The sequence below is a fragment of the Canis lupus genome, chromosome 23 (genome assembly GCF_048164855.1).
Source record: "Canis lupus baileyi chromosome 23, mCanLup2.hap1, whole genome shotgun sequence".
Lineage (NCBI taxonomy): Eukaryota > Metazoa > Chordata > Mammalia > Carnivora > Canidae > Canis > Canis lupus.
The window spans coordinates 30,155,774-30,179,702 of NC_132860.1; the positions used below are offsets into that span (position 1 = coordinate 30,155,774).

General features: G+C 56.6%; 1 protein-coding gene across 7 annotated transcripts in view; it reads left to right on the plus strand.

Moving 5' to 3' along the window:
- MYO7A (myosin VIIA) overlaps positions 1-23,929 on the plus strand; it is an 84,263-nt gene that overhangs the window by 42,665 nt on the left and 17,669 nt on the right. For all 7 annotated transcript variants that reach the window (XM_072794748.1, XM_072794747.1, XM_072794743.1 and 4 more), the window contains 18 exons: positions 3,662-3,799; positions 5,516-5,674; positions 6,068-6,160; positions 8,359-8,453; positions 9,686-9,770; positions 10,376-10,594; positions 10,954-11,061; positions 11,905-12,114; positions 12,489-12,692; positions 12,930-13,106; positions 13,585-13,674; positions 15,082-15,209; positions 17,299-17,425; positions 18,115-18,234; positions 18,771-18,944; positions 19,779-20,006; positions 21,344-21,514; positions 23,504-23,621. In XM_072794748.1, coding sequence (XP_072650849.1) covers positions 3,662-3,799; positions 5,516-5,674; positions 6,068-6,160; positions 8,359-8,453; positions 9,686-9,770; positions 10,376-10,594; positions 10,954-11,061; positions 11,905-12,114; positions 12,489-12,692; positions 12,930-13,106; positions 13,585-13,674; positions 15,082-15,209; positions 17,299-17,425; positions 18,115-18,234; positions 18,771-18,944; positions 19,779-20,006; positions 21,344-21,514; positions 23,504-23,621 — 2,644 coding nt within the window. The remainder of the gene's footprint in view (positions 1-3,661; positions 3,800-5,515; positions 5,675-6,067; positions 6,161-8,358; positions 8,454-9,685; positions 9,771-10,375; positions 10,595-10,953; positions 11,062-11,904; positions 12,115-12,488; positions 12,693-12,929; positions 13,107-13,584; positions 13,675-15,081; positions 15,210-17,298; positions 17,426-18,114; positions 18,235-18,770; positions 18,945-19,778; positions 20,007-21,343; positions 21,515-23,503; positions 23,622-23,929) is intronic.

Below are 23,929 nucleotides of genomic sequence, written 5' to 3' on the forward strand. Positions count from 1 at the left end.
ACTGCCTACAACCAGGAGGAATGGCTCAGCTTGGAGGGGGTGGGATGGAGACCAGAGGAGAAGAGGAAAGAGTGGGAAAGAGCCCAGGGACACACCTATCTCACCAGTGCCGCCACCCTGTCATATGTGGGCCTCAGTGGGGACTGCTGGGTGCGGGAACTTCTGGCCTCTGGAGCCCCCCATGGCAGGGGCCTCACACTTGCCCTATGAGCAGCTAGGCCACAGTGTTGGCCTGAGAGGTGGGGTCCCAGGGCCAGGCCATGGGCCAAGGACAGAGGCTACCATCCAGTCACACTCCCTGTTCTGGACATTGCAGGTACCCTGCTCTGCAGCTGTGGCTTTAGTGGACTGTTGTGGAACTCCGTGAGGCCCTGGGCAGCAGGGGGATGCCAGACATGCAGGAAGGAAGGGAGACTCAGAGTTAAGACCACATGTGGTCTCCAAGTCCTGTGACACAGGAGACTTTGATCCGGTCTGTGTCAGAGAGGCATGGGAACTCATCCAGAGTCACACACAAGTGAGGGCTAAGGGGAAGCTTTGCAAGCCCCTGCTCTTTGTCACCGTACAATGCTGTCATCCCTTGGAAAGAACCCATGTTCTATGACTGCTGGAAGCCTGATGGCTCTGTTAGAGGAACATAGAAATCGATTTGGTGAAGTGTGAAGTATTAAGTCACAGTTTATCGATGACAGTGCTTTCCTCGGGGTGGAAGCCCATACCACCTCCTTCCAGTAATCCAAACCTGCGTCCTATGCTCATCTCCAAGCCCCAAATTTCCATCTTTTGACTCTTGTATCTGCCTCCCCAAGTGGCCCTGGGCGGCCCCAGCCCAGCCAGTGCTGCTGAAGGGACCAGCCAAGCCACGAGGACAGTGGTTCTTCCAGGCCATCGAGCACCCTGATCAGTGTCTAATGCCAGTCACATGTCCCCAGGCCCGGAGTCCACGGGACTCTTATTCATGCTTTATGCAGGTGGCTTCCTCTGCCTGCGTCTCCTAGCCCCTTGCACAGCACACTCAGGTGTTTGCCCCTCAGGCCTCCCTGAGGAGTCATTTAACACTGAGCTTTGGACTTTCCACTCTTGCCTTTACCCTATTTCCAAATGCCTGCAGATAATCCCAGCAAACAATGAATATCAGAAAGGACCACCATTCCCCTCAGTGAAATAAAAACGGAATCAGAAACCCCAGTAGCGGGATCCCTGGGTGGCGCAGTGGTTTGGCGCCTGCCTTTGGCCCAGGGCGTGACCCTGGAGACCTGGGATCGAATCCCACGTCGGGCTCCCTGCATGGAGCCTGCTTCTCCCTCTGCCTGTGTCTCTGCCTCTCTCTCTCTTTGTGTGACTATCATGAATAAATAAATAAAATCTTTAAAAAAAAAAAAAAAAAAAAAACCCCAGTAGCCAGGAAGTGAGTAGACTGTGCACTCAGCTCCCCTTCACACAGGCCTGCCCTCCGGCACAAATGGTAACGGGGCCCACTCTATGCCAGACCTCGTCCTGGGTCCTCGGGACAGGGTAGTGAGCAGAACAGAAAAATACCCTCTGTCCTCATGGAACATTCTTACTTTCTGGCAGAAGGGAGAAATAGCTAATAAGCAGGTAAATAAGTACATATATATAGTATGTCAGGTGGTGATACAGAAGATGGAGAAAAATTGAGGAGGGAGAAGTGCTGGAGGTGGGGCTTTGCTATGTTGAGTAGGGGGAGCGGGAAAGGCCTTACTGGGAAGTTGATGAGGAGGTGACCGTGCCAGCCATGTGCATCTGGAGGAGAAGCATGGTGGGGAGAAGAAAGAGCAAGTGCAAAGCCATTGGGCCTGCCTCATGTGCCCAACATTCATAGGAGATCATGGAGGTGGGCTGGCTGGAAGGGTGGAGGGACCAGAGGTAACTGGGCCCAGACCCCGCAGGACATCATCCGTCCTTGCAAGGACCTCGGTGTTCACACGGAGTGAAAGTGGGAGCCATTGCAGGGCTTCGAGTGTCGGGGGTGGGTATGAGTGGATTTGAGTTCGAATGGCCTTTCCTGGGCTGCTGTGTCAGGAGTGGAGTGGAGGGGGGGTGCGAGGTAGTAGGGGGTACAGAAGCAGGGAGTCCAGCCTGGAGTTTGCTGCAATAATCTGAGGGAACCATGCTGGTGGCCTGGACAGATGGCAATGGAAGAAGAGAAAAGAAGGTCAGATTCTGCATCTATTTTGGAAATAGAGCCAATAAGATTTCTGACATATTGGATGTAAAAGAAGAGGAGTTGGGGCCAGTTCTTAGATTTTGGCCTGAGCAATTAGAAGATGGATGTTTCTAGGAGCCTGTAGGCATCAGGAGCCAGTTCAGGAAAGGTTGCTGGTAGTTACTTGTGCCAGGCCCTGGGCCACAGCAGAAAACAAGGCAGACCTGCTTGTCCTCACTAGGCTCACAGCCCAGCGGGGAAGACACAAGTAGTGCGGGGCTGATGTTAGAAACCAAGAAAGGTTTGTACTGTGTGCGCTGTATGGGTGTGTGCGTGCGCGCGGGTGTGCTCTGTGCTCACTGCGTGTAGAGTGTGTGTCCGTGTCTGGGCTGTGTGTGTGCTCAGGGTGGGGCTCTAACGCAGGCTGGGTAAGGCCAGGACCGGAGTTGTGGCTCATGCGGTGCTGAGGCTGGATCGGGTTCTGGGACCAAAAGGAACCCCTGAAAAAAGACCAGTGGTTGACAAAGGTTAGGGGCCAGGAAGAGTTGATTCAAAGGAGCAGCGCAAGGGCATGCTGGGGTCACAGACCTGACATTCACCCTATGCCAATGCAGAGACTGCCCTGCTTCCCTTAGCAAAATCCTAGAATAGGTTCCAAATGACATTAAAACAGAAACCTGACAAATTTTAGAATAGCAAGTATCTGGTGGTGATGGTGGCGCTGGTGGCAAGGGCAGTGGTGATAATCATGGTGTTGGGGACCCTGACAGAAGAGGGGGTCCTAGCCAGCTCACCCAGATAGCAGCCAGGGGAGCTCAGAGCCTCTGGGCCTGAGGGCCATGTGGTGGGAGGCCAGCTGCCTGCCTTCTTAGGAGGCTTATCTGGGCCTGCTGCTGACTGGCTAATCCTGCAGGGAAGGGAGAGGGCACAAGGCCCCACACCCCCGCCCCCCAACACACACAGCTTCCCAGGCTGCTGCTTCCTGAGACATGCTCTGCGCCCACCCTCATTGCAGCCCTGTCAGCTAGTTAGGTGACACTATTCCCATTTAGGAAATCGGCTCAGTGCTGTTTAGTGATCTGTGCAAGGTCACACAGGAGGTGGAGGAAGGGCTGGGGTCTGAATGTAGGCCTGTGTGACCATCGCTAGAGAGGACTCAGAGTCCTGAGGTGATCAAGTTGGGCTGCTCATTTATTCCCGGCAAGGCAGGATGGAGACTGTGAGGGGCTGGGCCTTGGGAGAGTCATCCAGCCACCACAGGGGGAACTCACTCCCCCAGTAGCACTCCTCCAGACCCAGGTCCCAGGGGTGCCCCAGGGGGTGCACCTGAGGTCGAGCATCAGCCCAGATGAGGCCAGTCACAGGAAAGCCCCAAGTGCCCTGCTAGCCTACTTCCCCGGGGCCCTGAGCCTGCTGACCTCCCCTCCTGCTTCCCTTCCCAGAGGGGGGGTGGCATGGGTCAGCCCCTCCCATCACCGTGGTCCGTCCCCCCAGGGCGCCGAGACAAGGAAGCGCTCGCCCACACTCAGCAGCCAGTTCAAGCGGTCCCTGGAGCTGCTGATGCGCACCCTGGGTGCCTGCCAGCCCTTCTTCGTGCGCTGCATCAAGCCCAATGAGTTCAAGAAGCCCATGGTGAGTGGCCTGGTCCCTGGAGCAGCCGGCGGGGGACCAGCCTGCGGCAGGTGGAGGCCCTGGCCAGGGCGCAGGGTGGGAGCTGGGCTGGGCTGAGACTCTGTCTTCTTTGGGAAACAGCAGGGCACCTGAGGGGCTCCTAGAACAAGTTCTGACTTCACTGGAGTAGCAGGTCCCCCAGAAAGAGCCTGGACTCCACTGTGTGCTCAGTGTGGTTTCAAATCCTGATTCTGCCTGTCTCAGCTGGGCTTACCTCCTGGGGGCGGTTCATGTCCTCTGCGTGCAGTCAGCCTGGGTTACTGCCGCGGCCCTGACCCTGAAAGCCCCCTCTCCTTTGGTCCAGCTAACCACCACCTCCTCCTGGAAGCCTTCCCAGATTCCTCTGACTGGTTGGAGATGTTCTCATTTTTTGACTCCGCCAAATCACATTTATTGAGCCTTTACTGTGTGTCCAGATTCTCTCACAGCCCTACTCAACCTTCCCAACAGCCTGGGAAGGAGGGACCTTCACGGTCCTGCATTTGAGATGTGTGACTGCAGACTCAGGGAGGTTAAGGGGCTTCAGCCTATAAGCTGGAGCCCGGGCCACCCCTCATTCAAGCCCTTTCTTTCTACAGCTCTGGGAAGTGTTGTTTACCACAAAGCTCTTTCCAGAGGCCCAGGGGGAAGCTGGGGCCCTGAGGTGTCTGGGGAGGGACAGAGGGAGGGACGGAGGGAGGCCAGGGCTGGGCCCAGGGAAAGTGCCTGGAGGAGAGGAAACAGGTGGCGGAAGTCAGCCAGCTGTGTGCTGTCCCTGCCCCCAGCCTGAAAACATTTCCCAGGGTGGACTGGCCTGTCCCCCATGAGGACTGGGTCTGCAGGGGCATGAGGGTTACAGAGGGCTCTAGCTCCCCATCTAGGGCAGGAGGTCTGGGAGGATGAGGCCCGGGCCCTGCCAAGATAGTTGGCTACCCCCTTTCTTGTTCTCAGATGCTTCTAGAACTTTCTCTGGGCCCAGACCTCAGCATCTGTTGCCTCAACCTCATTGGTCTCCTGTCTCTTTGCTCCAGTCCCCCTCCCAATTGCAGTGAGAGCAGTGGGTCTCAAATGTAACCCTGACCTGGTCACTCCCTGCTGCCTCCCTAGCCTGGCCTCTGAGGCCCTCTCCAGTCCCTCTCCGACCTACTGCCCTCACAAAAATGACTTTGTGCCCATGAGGAAAAAAATGTCTTTTCCTTAAGGTGTCTTACTGCCAGCAGCCAGAAATTGTCTGAAGAGCTACAGATCTACGTGGCTGTGATATGAAAGGCATTCCCTGGGGTTGTACAGGCACCCATCACCTGCACAACCCTGATCTTGGCACATGTTAGCCTCCTCAGTCCCCGTGAAGTCCCCGAACAGGCCCTGTGCTTTTAGGCTTCCACACCTTTGCCCATGTTCACCCTGCCACCTCCAGTGCCCTTTCTCCTGACAGGATTAGAGCAAAGACCGCCTCCTCCATGAAGCCCCCTCAAGGTATCCCAGGGGGAGTTAAGCTGCTTCTCCTCTGTGTCCCCAAAGTGTGCAGCTTGCCCCATGTGAGGGTTCCATTTTGTGCTGCTAAGTAAGTTCTATATGGGTTCCGTCTGCCTTGGTCCTCGTCTGCTGTGTGGCTGGGAAAATAATGCAGAGCAGGGCTGAGCTCCCAGCAGGAGCCTCCAGTGCTGATGCCCTTGGCTCCGTCCATCCGTCCCGCAGCTGTTCGACCGGCACCTGTGTGTGCGCCAGCTGCGGTACTCAGGGATGATGGAGACCATCCGGATCCGCCGGGCTGGCTACCCCATCCGCTACAGCTTCGTGGAGTTTGTAGAGCGGTACCGCGTGCTGCTGCCCGGAGTGAAGCCCGCCTACAAGCAGGTACGGGGCTGGGGACAGAGCTGAGCCCTTCGTATTGGGACAGTGTGCTGGGCTCGGTGTGAGCTCGGCCACCTCAGGTGTGGCTGGGAAGATCAGGGATGAGCCAATAGAGGGCTTCCAAGGGCTTGGGTCACCGTGCTCAACTGGCATGGACTTCACGCACATGGCGAAGTGGACAAGATCAGCGCCGCCAAGTGGCCCCTAGATGTTCGACACGGAGAGGGTTTTACAATCATCAGGCTCAGCTAAGGGTCAGAGAAGGCAGGACTCAGCCAGGGACACACAGCGGGTCGGGGCAGAGCTAGAGGAAGAGTCCTGCCTCCTGGCCTTGGGACGGACACTCAGGCGGCCTTCTCACTGGTCGGGCTGCCCATTCCCTTGTGTACCTCTTAGGACGACCTTCGGGGGACATGCCAACGCATGGCTGAGGCTGTGCTGGGCACCCACGATGACTGGCAGATTGGCAAAACCAAGATCTTCCTGAAGGTGAGCGTAGCCTCTGTCTCTGGCGGCCTTGTGGATCTGTGAAATCCCCATCACAGTGGGGACAGGGTCCTAGGGACTTCTGTAGAGAAGCTGCACATCAGGTGGGTCAGTGTGTGTGTGTGTGCACACGCGCGTGTGCCGGGGTGGGGGGCTTCGTGATCTTCCTGCCCTGCTGTCTGTGAGAGGGAGGGGGGATTAGGCCTCCTCCGTGGGGGAAGGGAAATTGGTTTTAAGACCAATTTAAAATCTGGTTGGGGGGCAGTGTGAGGCCAGAGGTGGTTCACCAGGGATCCAATCAAGACCCTGCCCTTGGACTTTGGGCAGCTCGTTGGCCCTTTCTGAGCCTCATTGTCCCCTCTGTGAAATGGGATGTGTTTGGGGCTCTTGAGTATACCTTTAGGCCCCCTCCTAGGATTTTCTGCCTGGCAGGTTCATCTTGAGCTGCCCCCCTCCCTCTGTCCTCTGCAGGGGCCTGTTCCCACCCTCCCCAGAGCAGCCCCTGGAGCTCAATGGGGCTGGACTTCAGGATGGGGCAGTTGGAAAGGGGGTAGGGCTGGGAGCAGGAAGCTGGGCCATGCGGCATCTTGGCCTTGGAGTAGAGTTTGCTGGGAGTTGGCGGTGGCCCTGGCAGCTGCAGCAGGGACAGCGTGACCTCCCAGCCCGCCTTCTTCCCCTTTTCCATTTCTGCTGTGCTAGATTTCTGTCTGTCCTGGGCGATGGACGGCTCCTTCCTCTAGTGGGTGGGTGGGGCCCCAGCACTGGGGATAGCTGGAGGGAAGGAAGGAGCCAGCCCAGAGCTGGAGGGAATCTGGGGTCTGGTCTAACTCTTCCTGGCTTGGGGGATGTGGGCCACTCCCTTCGTTTCCCCAGGCCTTCATTTCTTCATCAGAAAAATATGTCAGCCATTCCCTGCCTGCACAAATCACTACTATCATATGCAAAGCGTGTTCTTTGTGCTAGGCCCAGGTGGGGCTTTTTGTCCAGGATCCTTTTTTTTTTTTTAAAGATTTTATTTATTAATTCATCAGACACAGAGAAAGAGGCAGAGACATAGAGGGAGAAGCAGGCTCCCTGCAGCGAGCCTGATGCAGGACTCGAACCTAGGACCCCAAGATCACAGCCTGAGTGAAAGGCAGATGCTCAACCACTGAGCCACCCAGGTGCCCCCAGGATCTTGTTTAGTCTTCACAGTGGCCCTGGGACATAGGACTGTCACACCCATTTCCAAGGCTCAGCGAGAAGTCAGTTGCCCAGCAGGTGCACCGACCTGGGGTGGAGAGCAGGGCTTCTAGCCTGTGTGGGGAAGGGAGGAAAGGTGGGGAGCACGATGGTGTCCAGGGCCAGACAGTTCTGAGGACTGTCTTCATCCTCACCTTCATCTCTCTGGGCTCTCCAGAAGATTGCTGTCTTTCGAGAGCCCCACACATCTACTTCTCATTCATTCATTCATTCATTCATTCAGACAGCCTGGGCTGGCTGCTCCTCTGCTAGGTCACATCCACAGTGATGTGGCTGCCCTGTGAGACTCAGCCACTCCAGGGCAGGGCCCCTGCCTGCTTGGTTCACTGCAGCCCCATCCCAGCACCCAGCACAGTGGTGGCACATGGAGACCTTCCCTTCATCCACACTGAATGCATGAGGAAGTTTTGTCTAATCAAAGTGAGGGTTGGAGGCCCAGAGCTGAGAAGAAGGGAGACCTAGGGAAGTCAGCAGGACCTAGATTATGGAGGAGACCAGGCTTGAACCCGGGAACCAAGGGTGTCACTTGAAGGTCGCGATCAGATTTGTGTTTTAGGAGGGCCAGAGCAGGAACGACAGAGGCCAGCAGAGGAATGGCAGTGACCTGGCCTAGGTCAGGGATTCATGTGACAGAGACATTTGGAAGAGTGGGGGCTTGGGCAGAGATGGCCACAGGGATGAAGCCAGTGTGTGCATGGTGGGCTCTCTGACCCCATCCAGTCAGATTAGCCTCCTCCTGCTCCATTTGTGTCACTTCGGCCTCCAAGAAACAGCCACGAGCTGGGTCTGTCCCTGGCACCGTGGGAGGCTATCCCATGGCCAGAGCAGGGAAGGGAGCCCTTGGCCTGGGCTCCAAAGGGAGGAAGAGGGGGACGCTGAGTGGGGCAGCCTCAGCTCTGGACTGAGCTGGGGGCCCTGTGAAGAGGGTGGGGGTGCTGCTCAGGAGCCCTGCACTCCAGGACCACCACGACATGCTGCTGGAGGTGGAGCGGGACAAGGCCATCACCGACAGAGTCATCCTCCTCCAGAAGGTCATCCGGGGGTTCAAAGACAGGTGTGTGTCGGGATCAGCTCCCTCATCTCAGCCACATACAGAATTGTGTGCGTGTGCTTGGCTTGCTTCTGTCCCCCTGCGTGAACATTGGGAATGACCACGTACACCTTTGGGCACACACAGGAGCAAGCGCACCTGTGCACAGCATGCACACATGATCATGTGGACACTGACAGGCGCACAGACATGTGACTCACAGACCCACCGTGCTGTGTATGCCCAGTAACGCAACGCACTCCCCTCCATACAAGCACGCACGCACAGATATATGAGGCACACAGGTGGACGCTCCTGTGTCTCAGATGCCTGATGAAATTTCCCAAGGAGGAAATTTGAGATTTTGTAAATCACAGAATGTGTTCCCGATTCCATGTAAAGGGCATGTGTACAGCTGTGACAGTTCATAATTAGTCAGGGGTGACTCAGGAATGTGATTTAGGAACCACAAAACTCTGCAATCTGCCTCTGTAGCAGTACGTCTGGTCACTCTCTCCCTCCCTCCACCTACCATCTGTCCATCCATCCATTAGTTCTTTTGTCCGTTCATCTGTCCACCCATCTGTCCATCCCCTCCCACAGCTGCTCGCTCACTTATGTGTGCCCACGCACCAGCTCGCCGGCTCCGTCACACGCCGAGCTACCCATCCTTCACTCCTCCTGAAGTGTACACACGGTGTCCTTCTACATTCAGCAGACATCTGCTGTTTGATGTGTGGTCTCTTTGTCCTCTATCAGGTCACAGGTGACTGTCATCCCAGATGAGCTGCCTCTTGTGTGAAAGGGAAGTGAGCACTGTGCTCACTCAGAGTGCAGCAGAAGACAAGGGCTCTAGTCCCCAACTCATCGAGTGTCACTTTCCTCATCTATAAAATGGGGAAGTTAGCAATAAGTGACGTTCACAGCGTTCAAAGCTTCTAATCTTTATAGTAGTTCATTTACTTATAATCCATACATTTACTCATTCAGTAAATGCCTTCTGAATACTGACCTCAATGGGCTTGTGTGACAAGCCTGTGAGGCAGATGGGGCAGGTGTTATTGTACCCACTTTACAGATGAGGAAGCGGAGGCATAGAGAAAGTTATGTATGCCTTTGCCCAAGGTCCCATAGCTGGGAGCCGCCGAGCTGGGACTCAGCCCTACCCTCCTGATTCCGAACCCCACCAGTACCCTGGCTGCCTCGGGGGCTGTTTCTCTGCTCTGAGGTCCTCCTGTATCATGCCGCTGTTTCAGATCCAACTTCCTGAAGCTGAAGAATGCTGCCACAGTGATCCAGAGGCACTGGCGAGGCCACAACTGCCGGAGGAACTATGAGCTGGTGAGCCTCTGGCTGGGGGGGGGTGGTGGCGCTCCTTGCCCTGCAAGGCCTTTGAACCGGCCAAGTTACGGTTGCCGTAGCAGCAGGATGTGCCTGTGCCCAGGCCTGGTCGGGCCCCCTGCCCCAGCTAGTCTCTACTGTTCCTCCAGCCCAAAGTCCACGTCTGTTGCTTGTGGTTTTTCCCATCTGGTCAGCAAAGTTTGTTGCTTTTCTTCTGGAATGTTTTGGTGGGATGTGAGCACCTGGGCTGTTAGAGACCGTGGAGGCGGCTGGGAGCAGGCACCAGGCGGACCTTTGCCGAGTAACTGGGCTGCAGCCTGCACTCGGGGCTGGGCAGACAGGCAGGAAGGAGACCGGCTCCTGGGCTGAGAACGGGGGTCCATCGTGGGGGGGCCCCCTTCCCCTCAAGGGAAGCCAAGGCCACTCCCTAGAAAAGTTTTGTCTGAGAGGAGACAGAGCTTGACTCTGGGGAGCCCTAGTCTGAGAGAAGACGGAGCCGTGTCTTCGGGATGCCAGTGAGAGAGGAGCCCCGAGCCGTGCCCACCCGTGGTCAGGGCCAGCCTGGCGCGGGGGCGCAGGCTCTGAGCTGGCCGGTGTCCTCGCAGATGCGGCTGGGCTTCCTGCGGCTGCAGGCCCTGCAGCGGTCCCGGAAGCTGCAGCAGCAGTACCGCCTGGCCCGCCGGCACATCATCGAGTTCCAGGCGCGCTGCCGCGCCTACCTGGTGCGCAAGGCCTTCCGCCACCGCCTCTGGGCCGTGCTCACCGTGCAGGCCTACGCCCGGGGCATGATCGCGCGCAGGCTGCATCGGCGCCTCAGGGCCGAGGTGAGGGGTTCGGAGTCCCCCAGGTGTGGGGTGTGCCCTCTGAGGGGCGCTTTCCGCCTCAGGCAGGCAGGTCATCCCTACCTGTCAGTGGAGGCCCACACCGACAGAGGGGATCTGGGACCGTGCCTCCTCTGGGGAGGGCACAAAACTGGGATCAGACCCCTTATTTTGGTCCTCCCAGTTGCTCTCGTGAGGCTGCTTTGGCTTTGGGAATCAACAATGCCCCCACCTGCTGTGTGACCTGGAGAAATTCTCAGATGCCTCAGTTTCCCTATCTGCCAAATCATTAGTCAGGGTGGGGTGGGCCAGAGCCGGCAGGAAGCCCCCTGATGGTGCCCATGGGCTGCCCCTGCCCTCAGTACCTGCGGCGTCTGGAGGCTGAGAAAATGCGGCTGGCAGAGGAGGAGAAGCTCCGGAAGGAGATGAGTGCCAAGAAAGCCAAGGAGGAGGCCGAACGAAAGCATCAGGTGAGCCGCGTGGCCCAGCGCCTGGGACGCTGCTCGCTGGCGGGTCATGATCTGTCCGTGCAGCCTGCCTTCGCCTGCGCCTTGGGCGCTTGGTCCTGTCCTGGGGCCGAGGGGCTGTGGCTCCAGAGCAAGAGGGCCAAGCCCTCAGGCACACGCTTCCTAGCTGGGAGATGACACGTGGATAAAAAGCCCGAGCTGGGGGGACAGTACCCAGTGTGGCAGCCCCCGGCCGCATGTGGTGGCTGAGTGCTTGACGTGGCAGGGGGCTCTAAGTGTAAAATAAACTCTAGGTTTTGAAGACAGTAAAAAAAAAGCAGGAATACAAAAATATCTCAGCACCATTTAAAAAATGTTAATTACACGTTGACCTGATATTTCGGAACTATCGGGTTAAATAAAATATATCCTTAAAATAAATGTCCCTATTTCTTTTTACTGTTTTAAACGAAGCCGCGACGTACGTGGCTTGCCTTCTATTTCTATTGGACGGCGCTGGGCCAGAGCCCCCACCCAGCCAACGGCCGTGGATTTCTGGGTTGGGGTGGTCCCCTCCAGCTGTGGGGCCAGAGCAGGTTCTCCCGGGAAGAGGGGGTTCCCAGCTACGCCCTGAAGGGCAGGCGGCATTACTCCAGGCTTGTCTGGAGGCTCCTCTCTCCGCCCTGGACGGCGAGGGCTGGTCGGGGGGCGCCGAGGATGGAGAAGCGGGAGGCGCAGTCCTTCCCAGCTGTCGGGACCTCCGCGGAGGTTGGGACGAGGGCCTGGCCACCACAGGGGTTCTCTTGGGCTCCTTGAGGAGGGCTTGCTCCCTGAGCCTGCGTCTCCTGTGTCACTCCAACCTCTCAGGAGCGCCTGGCACAACTGGCTCGTGAGGACGCAGAGCGGGAGCTGAAGGAGAAGGAGGAGGCCCGGCGGAAGAAGGAGCTCCTGGAGCAGATGGAGAGGGCCCGCCACGAGCCCATCAACCACTCGGACATGGTGGACAAGATGTTTGGCTTTTTGGGGACTTCCGGCGGCCTGCCAGGCCAGGAGGGCCAAGCACCTAGTGGCTTTGAGGTATCAAGCTGGGGACAGGGGCTGAGGACAGGACAGTGAGATAGCCCTCCCTCCTTGTGCCTCTTTTCATTAAAGTCCACCTCGTCCCCTCTGAGCAAAGGGCAGCAGTGATGACATGCGGCTCCTGCAGCCCCTGACCCTGTCCAGCTGTCAGTTTGCCATGTGACCTTGGGCCAATCACGTCTCTCCAGGGCCGTTCACAAACTTTTCTTCGTGTGTATTGAGGGCCTACCGTGTGCCAGGCTCTGGGCACTAAACAGGGTGACATACAGTCTCTCCCCATGTGGAGGAAGAGCTGGCCCCATAGGGACAGCTCTGGGGGGGCTTTGGCCCAAGTCTGCTCCCACGGCAGGGAACCCCTCTGGCCTCCTCAGGACCTGGAGCGTGGGCGCAGGGAAATGGTGGAGGAGGACCTGGACGCAGCCCTTCCCTTGCCTGATGAAGATGAGGAGGACCTCTCCGAGTATAAATTTGCCAAGTTCGCTGCCACCTACTTCCAGGGCACGACCACACATACCTATACCCGGCGGCCACTCAAGCAGCCGCTGCTGTACCATGACGATGAGGGCGACCAGCTGGTGAGGGCTGGGCTGCGTGGGTGCCTGGGTGGTGGGTCCCCAGTGGATGGGTGGGACTGGGGCTGACTTCACTCTGGTACTCAGCCTGGCCCCAGGCCACATGGGCCAATCTCCAGGAGCAGCAGAACACCGTGAGCCCTGTGGCCCTCTCCGGCCCTCTCCCCAGACCCCCAGGCTATTTTGATGGTTCTGCAATACATTGCGCTTACACCCTCTGATGCCCGGTTCTGCCTCCAGGCAGCCCTGGCGGTTTGGATCACCATCCTGCGCTTCATGGGGGACCTCCCTGAGCCCAAGTACCACACGGCCATGAGTGATGGCAGTGAGAAGATCCCTGTGATGACCAAGATTTATGAGACTCTGGGCAAGAAGACCTACAAGAGGGAGCTGCAGGCCCTGCAGGGTGAGGGTGAGGTGAGGCTCAGCTGCCACCCACCCACCCTGGTCCCTCCGTGTCCTCCCAGGCCAGTCGGAAGGGCTGCCTGGCATCCCCAGGGGCCTCAGCAGAAGGAGCATCCTGAAGATTGCCTTTGCCTCACCTCCCTGACCCCCACTCTCCTCTGTCTACTTGTGGGAACAAATATGTACACGCTGTATAAACTGCAAAGGGCAGATCGTGATTGGGTGAGGCCTTTGTGGTCAGAGCCAGTGGCAACACTGACTCACTGGGAGGCACTGGGCCGCATACTACACTTTTCTGAGTCTCTGTTTTCCCATCCATCACCTGGCTGGTGGAGGGTAGTGGGGGATGAGAGGGTGGCTGTGTGGGGTGTCCCTCATAAATGTTAGCGTGGAGGTGAGTTCACCCTCTAGCTGTAGCTCCATTGGCAATTGTCCTTGTCCTCATTTTTGGGGCCCAGTCACTTGGCCCTGAACCCTGTTTGGTCCACAGGCCCAGCTACCGGAGGGGCAGAAGAAGAGCAGCATGAGGCACAAGCTGGTGCACTTGACCCTGAAGAAGAAGTCCAAACTGACAGAGGAGGTTAGAGCAGACCCTGGGCTGCCTTAGGAGACCCAGGCTGGGGCCAGGTTGAGCTCAGGGACCCAGGGAATTGGGAACAAGAGCAACCACTGCCTGTTGTCAGGGGCTTGGGCTGGGCCGTGAGAGGAGGGACTGGGCAGGCAGGAGTGCAAAGAGGAGGGCCATGAGCTCAGGCTGGGGCCAGATCAGGGAGGGCTTCCCAGAAGAGGGGACTGGAGAGCTGGAGAGGACTGCAGCTGGCACATGGTGAAAAGGGGGACACTTCCTGCCAGGGCAGGGAAACCATTGCATTTGATCAAAGGACCTTTCAGACACTGCAAACTTTCTGTGGGTAAGAGAGCCCATGGGGCGTTAACCCTACTAATTTGTTTGAGCTCTCAGTTAGTCACCTTGGCTTTTCTGAGCACCATCCTGTGCTCTAGGACTGTGCAGGCTGGGAGGACAGCAGACACTAACCAAGGCATTTACAGTGCACGGGACCAGCTCCCCCACCCCCTACATTCCTACACATCCATCCCTCTGCTTAAAATTCCTCCTTCTTCTCTGCCTGAGGTCCTCTCCTCCAGGAAGCCTGCCCAGACCCCTTTACAGTAGACTCAGGCTCCTCCTCAGGGTTCCCGCAGCCTACTTTGCCTCTCCCATTGTCCTCTTCCCCTCCTGAGGTTCAAATCCAGTTCTGCAGCCACGTAGCCCCAGGTTTGAATGCTCGCTCTGCCACTGGTTATCTGAAGGGGCCCCGGGGGTGGGGAGGTGATGCCCCCTGGTGGGCTCCTGGGAGGATGGCATGAGAGCAGAGCTATGGGTGCTCCACAGGGGTGAGGGCCTCCTACACCCCTCCCACCTGCAGGGGCACCCTCTCACTCTGGGGTTCCAGGCAGGGTGCAGGTTGGTGCTGGTGTGGAACCAGAGAGGAGAAACGCATCTGTAAGAACCCAGGCCTGGGGCTGTTCACACGGAGGCGGAGGCACTGGGGATTGGTGTTGGTGACTGGGTAGTTGGACCCTCGGTATAAATTGGGTGTCAGGGTTGCGTGTGGAGTTGTGGCCCACCAGGGAGAGGTAGGTGCCCCACCAGGAGCCAGAAGGGCAGGTCCCGGTCCTGGCTGAAAGGGCTCCCCTGGGGTAGGAGTAGAGGGTCAGGGAGACTGCAGAGGAATCTTGTCCATAGTAGGTGGCACCGGGCCGGTGCTGCCCAGCTGTCTGGGCCAGTAATGGACCCAACGTCAGTTCTGCACAAGATGGGAGTAGGACAGGGCCAGGGCTGTGACAGTGGTGGGGAGCCAGCTCTCTGGCCATTCTCAGGATCTGCTCTCCAGTGGAGTGGGTAGCCTCAGACATGAAGCAAGGCCCTTCACTTTACCCTGCCTGGTCCAAGCCTTGTGCCCGACCCCCCACCCCCCCGGCCCAGGTGACCAAGAGGCTGCATGATGGGGAGTCCACAGTACAGGGCAATAGCATGCTGGAGGACCGGCCCACGTCCAACCTGGAGAAGCTGCACTTCGTCATTGGCAACGGCATCCTGCGGCCTGCGCTCAGGTCAGTGCCTGAGGGGCCGCTGGCTAGGGGGGCGCCCAGCACTTCCCAGTGTGGCCCTGAAGGACTTCTGGTGGTGGGAGTTGTGGCCTTGTCACCTTGGTGGCAGATGAAGCAAACAGGCCTGGGTTTAGCTCCGCTGCCTACTAGTCATATGACCTTGGTAGAGTTATTTCATCCCTGTGAGCCTTAGCTCCTTCATCTGTAAGGGGGGAATAATAATAGCACCTACCTCATTGACTGGTGGGCAGATCACATGATGGAGAGTGTGGAAGACAGGACCCACATGGCGGGCACTATCGCTCTCGTTATCCAATGCGTCTCCTGCTTGAAGCCCATTCTGGCCAGCTTACCTTTGGTGCACCCAACCCAGGCCCATGGGCAGAGTCACTGTGTTTAGCGTGCCTGGGAACCCTGCATTTGGGTTCCCCATCTGGGCCCAGCAAAGGCCTTTGTTCAGGTCTCTGGGGTGTTGGGGAGGGGATGGACTGATCTAAGAGTCACCAGGAGCAAGAAAGGAATCAACTGAGCTAGGTCAGTGGAGGGAAGACAGATAGGACTTTTTTGAGGACTCTATCTGCCCAAGATGGTCGGTTAGGAGAGCTGATCCCACAAACTTGTATATATTGGCTGGGAGGACAGCAGGATGGGGTTGGGGCAGGGTAATGAGCCCATTTTACCAATGGAAAAAACTGAGGTCGGGGAGGGGAAGAGACTTGCCCTGGGACCCTAGCCTCCCAGACCTCCTGCTTTCCAGTCAGGCCCCCTTTTGTTGCTGCCTGAGGCCAGTTACTACCTCACTGGAGATGGTCAGGGTACCTACCCAGGGTCACCTGCCTCTCAGAAGAAAAGGTAGCTGCCCAAGGTGTGTTGAAGGGGCAAGAATTTGCCTCCAGCTATCTCACCGTCAGACCTAAAGCGGGCAGTCCTAGAGAGCGTCATGCCAGGAGCCCCGGGCGGAGTCAGAAGGCCGGGTGTTGAGTCTCTGAGGGACCGTGGCTAATCCCTCCCTTCGCTTGGCCTTAGCTCCCAAGTGTAGGTGAGAAGCTTTTATTGGGCCATGATGAGATGGGGAAAATATAAGGATGTTTCTCAAGCTAAATTTGATTTATTGAAAGAACTGTTCTTTGTTCTGAGATATTAAAGTTACATTTGTTTTATGAAACGACTGTGGTACAGATAGTGGGCAGATCGTACGTGTACGGTATGTTTTAATTGACCTTATTTGTTATGATAAAAAGTGAGCAACCTCAGAATTAATTTCGAAGTTGTGCTGGCCCCTGAACCCTGGAGATTGGGGTGCCACTGACTCGATCATCCCTCCTTCCTGCCCAGGCCAGCCCCTCTTCTGGTGGTCACTTGGTCACAGAGGTCCTGACCTTGGCCCTCAACAGGCGGGCAGTTAGCGTTTACTGAGGATTTCCTAGGCTAGGTGCTTTATAAGCTGTGGCTCATTTTTCTTCACAGAAAGCCTATAAGGAAGATATTATCATTTCCCTTTAAAGTGAAAACAAAACTAAACCAAAAACTAGCTTCATTGCTTTGATCTGATTACAAAAGTAACGCACGGCCACTTAAATAGCGCATTTAAACATTATGGAAATACATCAAGTGAAAGTCAAAGCTCCAACCCACTCCATCTCCCAGAGAAGGTCCCCAGATGTGGTTGCTGTTTGTGCCCTTCCGTTGCCGTCAGCAGAAATTGTACCTGCTGGGCTCCGAGACTATGGCCTGGGCTCCGAGAGGGGAACTCACCTGCCCAGGCCACCCAGCTGGTGAGGGACAAGGAAGGGACAGTGCTTCTCATCAAAGTGCTCACCAGTGGCTGTGGCCACTGTGCCCCAAGCAGGAGGCACCCCCCTCTCTGGATCATGGGGACCTGGCTGTGGATCTGGATTGGAGTCAGGAACATGCTCCGTGCCTGATAAACCTGCCTCCTGGGTGGCTCCGCAGCCTTCCCCAGCCGGCCCCAAGGCCCCTGCCCCGGGTGGTCTTGGGCAAGTTGGAGAGAAGAGCCGGTGTCCCACCTGTGGCCGCCCTGTGGGAGCCCCGGATTGGTTCCCTCCGCTCCCTCACTTCCCCACCTGCCTAGGGATGAGATCTACTGCCAGATCAGCAAGCAGCTCACTCACAACCCCTCCAAGAGCAGCTATGCCCGGGGCTGGATCCTCGTGTCTCTCTGCGTGGGCTGCTTCGCCCCCTCCGAGAAGTTCGTTAAGGTAGGGGGGCTTGGCCTCCTGTGGCGGGAAGGGCATCAGAGGACGGAGCAAGGGGAGGAAGCTCGGAGCTTGGCAGTGAGGCCTGGCCTGGGCCATCTCCTCTGGGCCTGCACTTCCCGCTGCCTTGTCTCCACCTTCCTCCCGGGCTCCCAGCCCTCCACTCTCTTCTCCCTTCAGCATCTCTTTATTAATGAAGAGACTGAATTTGACAGCATTCCCTGGACCCTCCCCTCACAGTCCTGGAGCAGGCATTTCAGTTGGTCTCGGGCCACTCTCTTGACTGTGCCTCAGTGCCAGGCCCTGAGTGTTGGCGACACAGAGACAGGGCAGGTCACGGCAGAGCCAACCCAGCTGGCCAGGGCTGTGAGGGGGAGAGTGCTCACCCAGTCAGGAGTCAGGGAGGTGGGCCCTAAAGAAGAAGGAGCAGTTAGGCTAGGTAAAGAGAGGGGAAATGACCTTGGTAGAGTTATTTCAAGGTAGGTAGGGGTGGCCTTGCTCCACCTGAGATGCATGGACTTGATCCCAAAGGCAGCAGGGTGGAGCTCAGCAGGGGAGAGGCGTGGGTGGCCAGGCCTGGAGCAGGTCCGCAGTGTGGTAGGAGGGCTGGAAGTAGGAGACCTGCTGAGGCTGCTGTGATGGTCTCCGGGGGAGGCTGGAGAGGAGGCCCCTCAGCTGGTCTCTGTCTGTAGTACCTGCGCAACTTCATCCATGGGGGACCACCTGGCTACGCACCGTACTGCGAGGAGCGGCTCAGAAGGACCTTCGTCAATGGGACACGGACACAGCCACCCAGCTGGTTGGAGCTGCAGGTATAGCCCATGGCCCCACCCAGGCATTCGAGGGTGTGTGTGTGTGTGTGTGTGTGTGTGTGTGTGTGTGTGTAGTGCGCTTCAGTGCCCCAGAAACATTCCCTGCCTTAGGATTCTATGGTTCTTCAAGTTCTGGGATCCCAGGCTGTTGGAACAGGAAAGCACCCAATGGACTCCCATCGGTTTTATAATCAGAGTGACTTGGGCAGGGGGTTCCCCCTGTGTCTTAATAGCTTCCTCTGTAACAGCAATAATGCTACTCATTTCACAGGGTCTTGTGATGGTTGCACAATGTGAGGGCAGAAGCCCCCCAGCCTCCTGGCCCCAGTGCCCAGGCTCAGGTCTGTCAGGGCGGGGAACACCGTGGGGCCCCCTGGGTGCCTGCGACCAGCCACAGGTGGCATCTTGGTGAGATGTTGGGGTCCAAGGCTGTGGGGCTGCTCTGCCCCCTTGGGGAGCAGGGAGCCAGGAACCTGCAGCATATGAACTGATCTGAAGTGAAAAGATCCCCACAGACCCTCTTTGGTCATTTTCAGGCCACCAAGTCCAAGAAGCCCATCATGTTGCCTGTGACATTCATGGATGGGACCACCAAGACGCTGCTGACCGACTCGGCAACCACGGCCAAGGAGCTCTGCAATGCACTGGCTGACAAGATCTCGCTCAGGGACCGCTTTGGCTTCTCCCTCTACATTGCCCTGTTTGATAAGGTACGGCCACCCTGCAGCGCCCCCTCCTGGCACCACCCTGGCTCCTGTTCTGTCCGTCTGCCACGCATTGATTCCAGACAATCTTGGGCAGTTGCCTATCTTCCAGAGCCTTCATTTCCTCTCAGCCACTGGTAGCTCTGCCTCTGCCCAACTCATTAGGACTGTGGAGAGCACCTAGAAGTCTGCCAGCACAGTGTAGACGGAGACCTAGGGCTCCCTTCTGTCAATGTACCTGGGCTGAGTCAACTCTTCCTTGGTACCAGAGAAAAAACATGACAGAGAGAGACCGGGGGAGCATGCAGCTACCTGGCTCTCTGAGATTCAGTTTTCTCATTTGCAAATGGGAATATAAGTTACTGTCAGGTTTCTGTGGTGGTTTCTGTTCACTTGTTAGTGACCACCTGGAGTGTGTGCAACCCTGGGCACACCTGGGCCGGGGGATGTGTGATTCTGCCTCTACACTCAGCAACATCACATGCAGCAGAGGTGTCTGCCCTCCACTCCCCACTCAGGCAGGTCCAGGGACAGAACCATGTTGTCCGACAGATGCCTGAATTTTTCTCACTTACAGATGCCTCTTGTGTTTTCAGTGACCATTTGTCCATCATTTCACACAAGGCTTACACTAGGAAATGGGAATGCCCATTTGGCTGTGCTGACTCAGAGCCCACGGCTGGGGTCCAGAGGTCTGGTCTGGTTCTTGGGTCATCTGGACATGTCCCTGCCTTTCTGAGTCTCAGTTTTCCACTTGCTCCAGGAGAGTTGGTGGCTCTTTCTAAGTCCTTCCCTGCCTGCTCACCTTTCTCTCGCTGACCTCCAGCCCTGTGCCCTCAGGTGTCCTCCCTGGGCAGTGGCAGTGACCACGTCATGGATGCCATCTCCCAGTGTGAACAGTATGCCAAGGAGCAGGGTGCCCAGGAACGCAATGCCCCCTGGAGGCTCTTCTTTCGCAAAGAGGTCTTCACGCCCTGGCACAACCCCTCCGAAGACAATGTGGCCACCAACCTCATCTACCAGCAGGTGGTGCGAGGGGTCAAGTTTGGGGAGTACAGGTGTGAGAAGGTGAGTGACTGCGGGGCAAGTCTCCTGCCTGAGCCTGTTTAGCTCACAGCCCTCCGTTTTCCAAATTTGGGCTGAATGTTACTGTCTGTGACCTACCATTAGCCTATGTGGAGGTTAGCCTGGCTGAGGCTTCCTCTAGAGCAACACTGCCTTGGGGAGCAAGGGCTTTGAAGACTAGTGGGAACTCTGCTGGTGGAAGGTCTTCTACTCTGCTGTAGGGCTTGTGCATGGTACAGCCTCTGTGCTTCAGAACATGCTGTATTGTTCTGCTTTCATCCAGAAAACCTTGTTCTAAAGGAGTAAGAGATCTACTCGTTTAGACCAGAGTTTGTAATTGTGTACTCTGTTAGTCTCCTTCTAAGGACAGGAGTGATATGGAATAACTCGTATTGTGTTATTTTATTTTTGATGGTAGTGATGATGGTTCTTATGGTGCCTATGATTCTACTGGTGCTTGTGATGGGGGGATAAGGATGGACGTGATGGAAATGAAGGTGGTGGTTGTTGGTGGCAGTGGTGGTGATGGTGAAGCTGATGGTGGCAAGGGCAGTGGTGATAATCATGGTGTTGGTGATGGGGGGGACAGTTAGTGGCCCAGGATGGTACCAAATTGGTGATGGTGGCAATGGTGTTGGTGATCATGGTGGTGGTGACCTAATACCCTCACAGAATGCATGAGTACAGCCATGTCAATTGTTAAAATTCTGAAATGCTTTGAACTGGCTGGGAAACATCTACTGCCTTCAAGACACCCAAGAGCCTTTCTCTTTGGCCTCTTCTGCCAAAGCCCCAATGAGCCCCAAGTAGATATCACCAGGGCTGCCTGCTGTGGCATCCTAGGCAGGGAAGGGGCAAATGCCCAGTACCCATCATCTGGCCCTCTGAAGCCTCTGTAGCTTAACCTCCTTGTCATTCACTACTTGGACCATCCCAGGGTGGGGGGGTGATGGTGATGGAGATGGTAATGGGATGCCCCCCTTCCCTTTGACAGTACCAGCAGTACCCAGGTACCCCCCTTCTCCAGGGCAGCCTGTCAGCCCAGATGCTGTCTCTGGGTCAACCACCACATTTCCAGCGGACTGGCTGACCTCTCAGTGTCAGCTCATGTGCATCTGTGCTGGTGCTGAGGTGACACGGGAGAAGACAGAGGTGTGGCTCTGCCCTCAGGGATTTTATGGTTCCACCAAGCAGACAAGAACTTCTGGGGAGTCAGTGAGTGCACGGTTTCCCAAAGGCTGGTCGACAGCTATAGGAGGCAGGGCCCTGGAGGCCTCAGTGGTCTGGAAGGGCTTCCCAGAGGGTGTGTGAATAGCACCCTCCCCACTCTCTCCACCTAGGAGGATGATCTGGCCGAGCTGGCCTCCCAGCAGTACTTTGTGGACTATGGCTCCGAGATGATCCTAGAGCGCCTCCTAAACCTTGTGCCCACCTATATCCCGGATCGTGAGATCACGCCCCTGAAGACGCTTGAGAAGTGGGCCCAGCTGGCCATTGCTGCCCACAAGAAGGTAGGAGGGTGGGGCAGGGTCTTGGAGGAGGGGCTCTCTGGTGACCTGGGCTGAGAGGCAAGGACCCAGCCAATCAAAAGGGTCACAGCCCTCACTGTCCGCAGGGTTGCTGGGAGACAGGATGGCACCCTCTACCTCCTGCCTCCTAAGCAGCCTTCCTCCACCATGGATATCAGTTCACTTGTGTCTTATGCTGTCTACTCTGGGCTGGTGCCAGGGACACTGAGACGGATCAGATCCAACCCTGTAGCCTCATAAGAGAAACCATGGGTCCAAGGATATTGGGGGCCCCTGCTCCTCCTGGCCTGGCAGCAGCCACCTGCTAGACCTACGGCTCAGGGGTGTTGGTGCATGCTGGAAGAGCTTCTAGGAAATGCACCCTCTTTTCTGTCTAAAAGAGCTCGGGCCCAGCTTCCTGCCTGGGGAACTTTAGGTACAGACCCCCTCGGCCTCCTTGTTTGAGTCCCCAGGTAATGAGCCCTGGGTAGCTCCCTTCCAAGCTAAGGGGCCTGCCCAACTAGTAGAGGAGGGGTGGTGTGGCTGCTCGAGGGGACCTGCAGGCTCCTCACCTCCTGGCCCTCGTTGTATAAGACCAGAGTCATCTCTGCACACAAGTTGCCGAGGAGCTCTGCAGACCAGCAGTCTTTCACCCTTCTACACTGCACGCCCTCTTCCCTAACCCTCTGTGCCTTCCCTGGTGAGCTGCCCACAAGCCTCCACTCTTCCCTGAACCTGCCCCGCACCCTCTCTACCTCTGGGTCTGGCTCCCCCACCAGGTCCTCTTCCACCTCCCATCCCTTGCAGAGGAAATACATGTTTTCCCTCCACCCCTCTGTCTCTCTGTCCAGGCAATGTCTTGTCCCTCACTTGTCCACCTTGTCAGCCACTGAAGCCCATCCATTCCACCTCCCAAACAGCTTCCGTCCCTCTGACTTCCCCCGGGGCCTCCTCTGTGTTCACTGCCATCATGCACATGGCACATGGCACATTCCAGACTAGGTACCATTGCTCATTAATTTGTTCTGTTTGGGGTGCTCACCATGGGGACACAAATGTGAAGAGGACAGAGGTGGTCTCTGCCCTTCAGAGCCCACAGCTGAGCTTGCCATGTCTCCCCCTTGGACCAGAGCCTGTTGGCCTGTGGGAGTCACATCCCTGGACCCGTCTTCTCGTGGAGTATACAAGTCAGCTGTAGAGCTGTGAGTTAGCATGGTTTTTAGGGTCAGAGGGGTAGAAACATTTTCATCTGGAACAATTTTGAACTTATGGAGAAATTACAAGTTCAAAAACCTAGAAGCATATACCCCTCCACTTCACCCAGACTCACCAGGTGTTAACGTGCTGCATTTGCTTTATGATCCTCTCTCTCCGAGTAGGCACGTGCCATTTCTTCTGACCCTTGTCCTCTCCTGGAAGAGCACTGCTCCGGGCCCTCCCAGCACACGGCATGCACATGTGTCTTTGTCCATGTTTGAGTCCATAGACGATAAACACTATGGAGTTCATTCTGATACATCCCTTCAATTCTGCCCCAACACCACCAAGTTCTTAATAGGGCTCCGAGGGATATCTTTAGATAATGAAATGCTAGTGCTTTAGTTTCTTGCCAGCAGCTTTGCATTATCTCCTGGCTGCTCCATCCCTTCCCTGTGCTGCAACTTTCCTCACTTCCTCCTCCTGGTCTGGCACACACACCCCTGCTTAGCCACACATGTTCCCATGTCCCAGGTGCTTCCCACCCACCCACAACTTCGGGGTTGCACACATGCTGGCTGCAACTGTGGGCTTTTCCGTCCCGGCTGCACTGGGAGCTCCCTGCAGGTGGGACCTGTGGAGTGATGGAGGTGACTGGGCTGATGGCTCAGGACAAGGCCATGAGCACAGGAGGGTACCATGGTTCCAGGGCTACTCCTGAATTGGGGGCACAGACACTGGATTTCCAGACAGAGCTTCTATGAAGTCTTTCTTCCCCTGTCCATGCCCCTCCAGGGGATTTATGCCCAGAGGAGGACTGATGCCCAGAAGGTCAAAGAGGATGTGGTCAATTATGCCCGTTTCAAATGGCCTTTGCTCTTCTCCAGGTTTTATGAAGCCTACAAATTTTCAGGTACTCCCTCAGCCCTCCTGCCTACCCATCTTCCTCCATGCCCTCTCCCACCCCTCACTCCATGGCTCTAGCCCACAGTGGAAGGAAGGGATGGCCTGAGCCAATGTCCCCAGCCATCTGGGTTCCTGCTGGGAGGGTTGCTCATCTTTCCAGGTCAATGAACAGAGGGGATCCTGCCTCCCCATAGTCCATGTACTCAGCAACACTCTGCATTAAACAAATGAATGACTGCTAGGATAATTAAGCACCTACTATATACGGAAGCAGGCAGTCCAGAGTATAGGCTGGGCTGACTCTGAAGCAGGGCG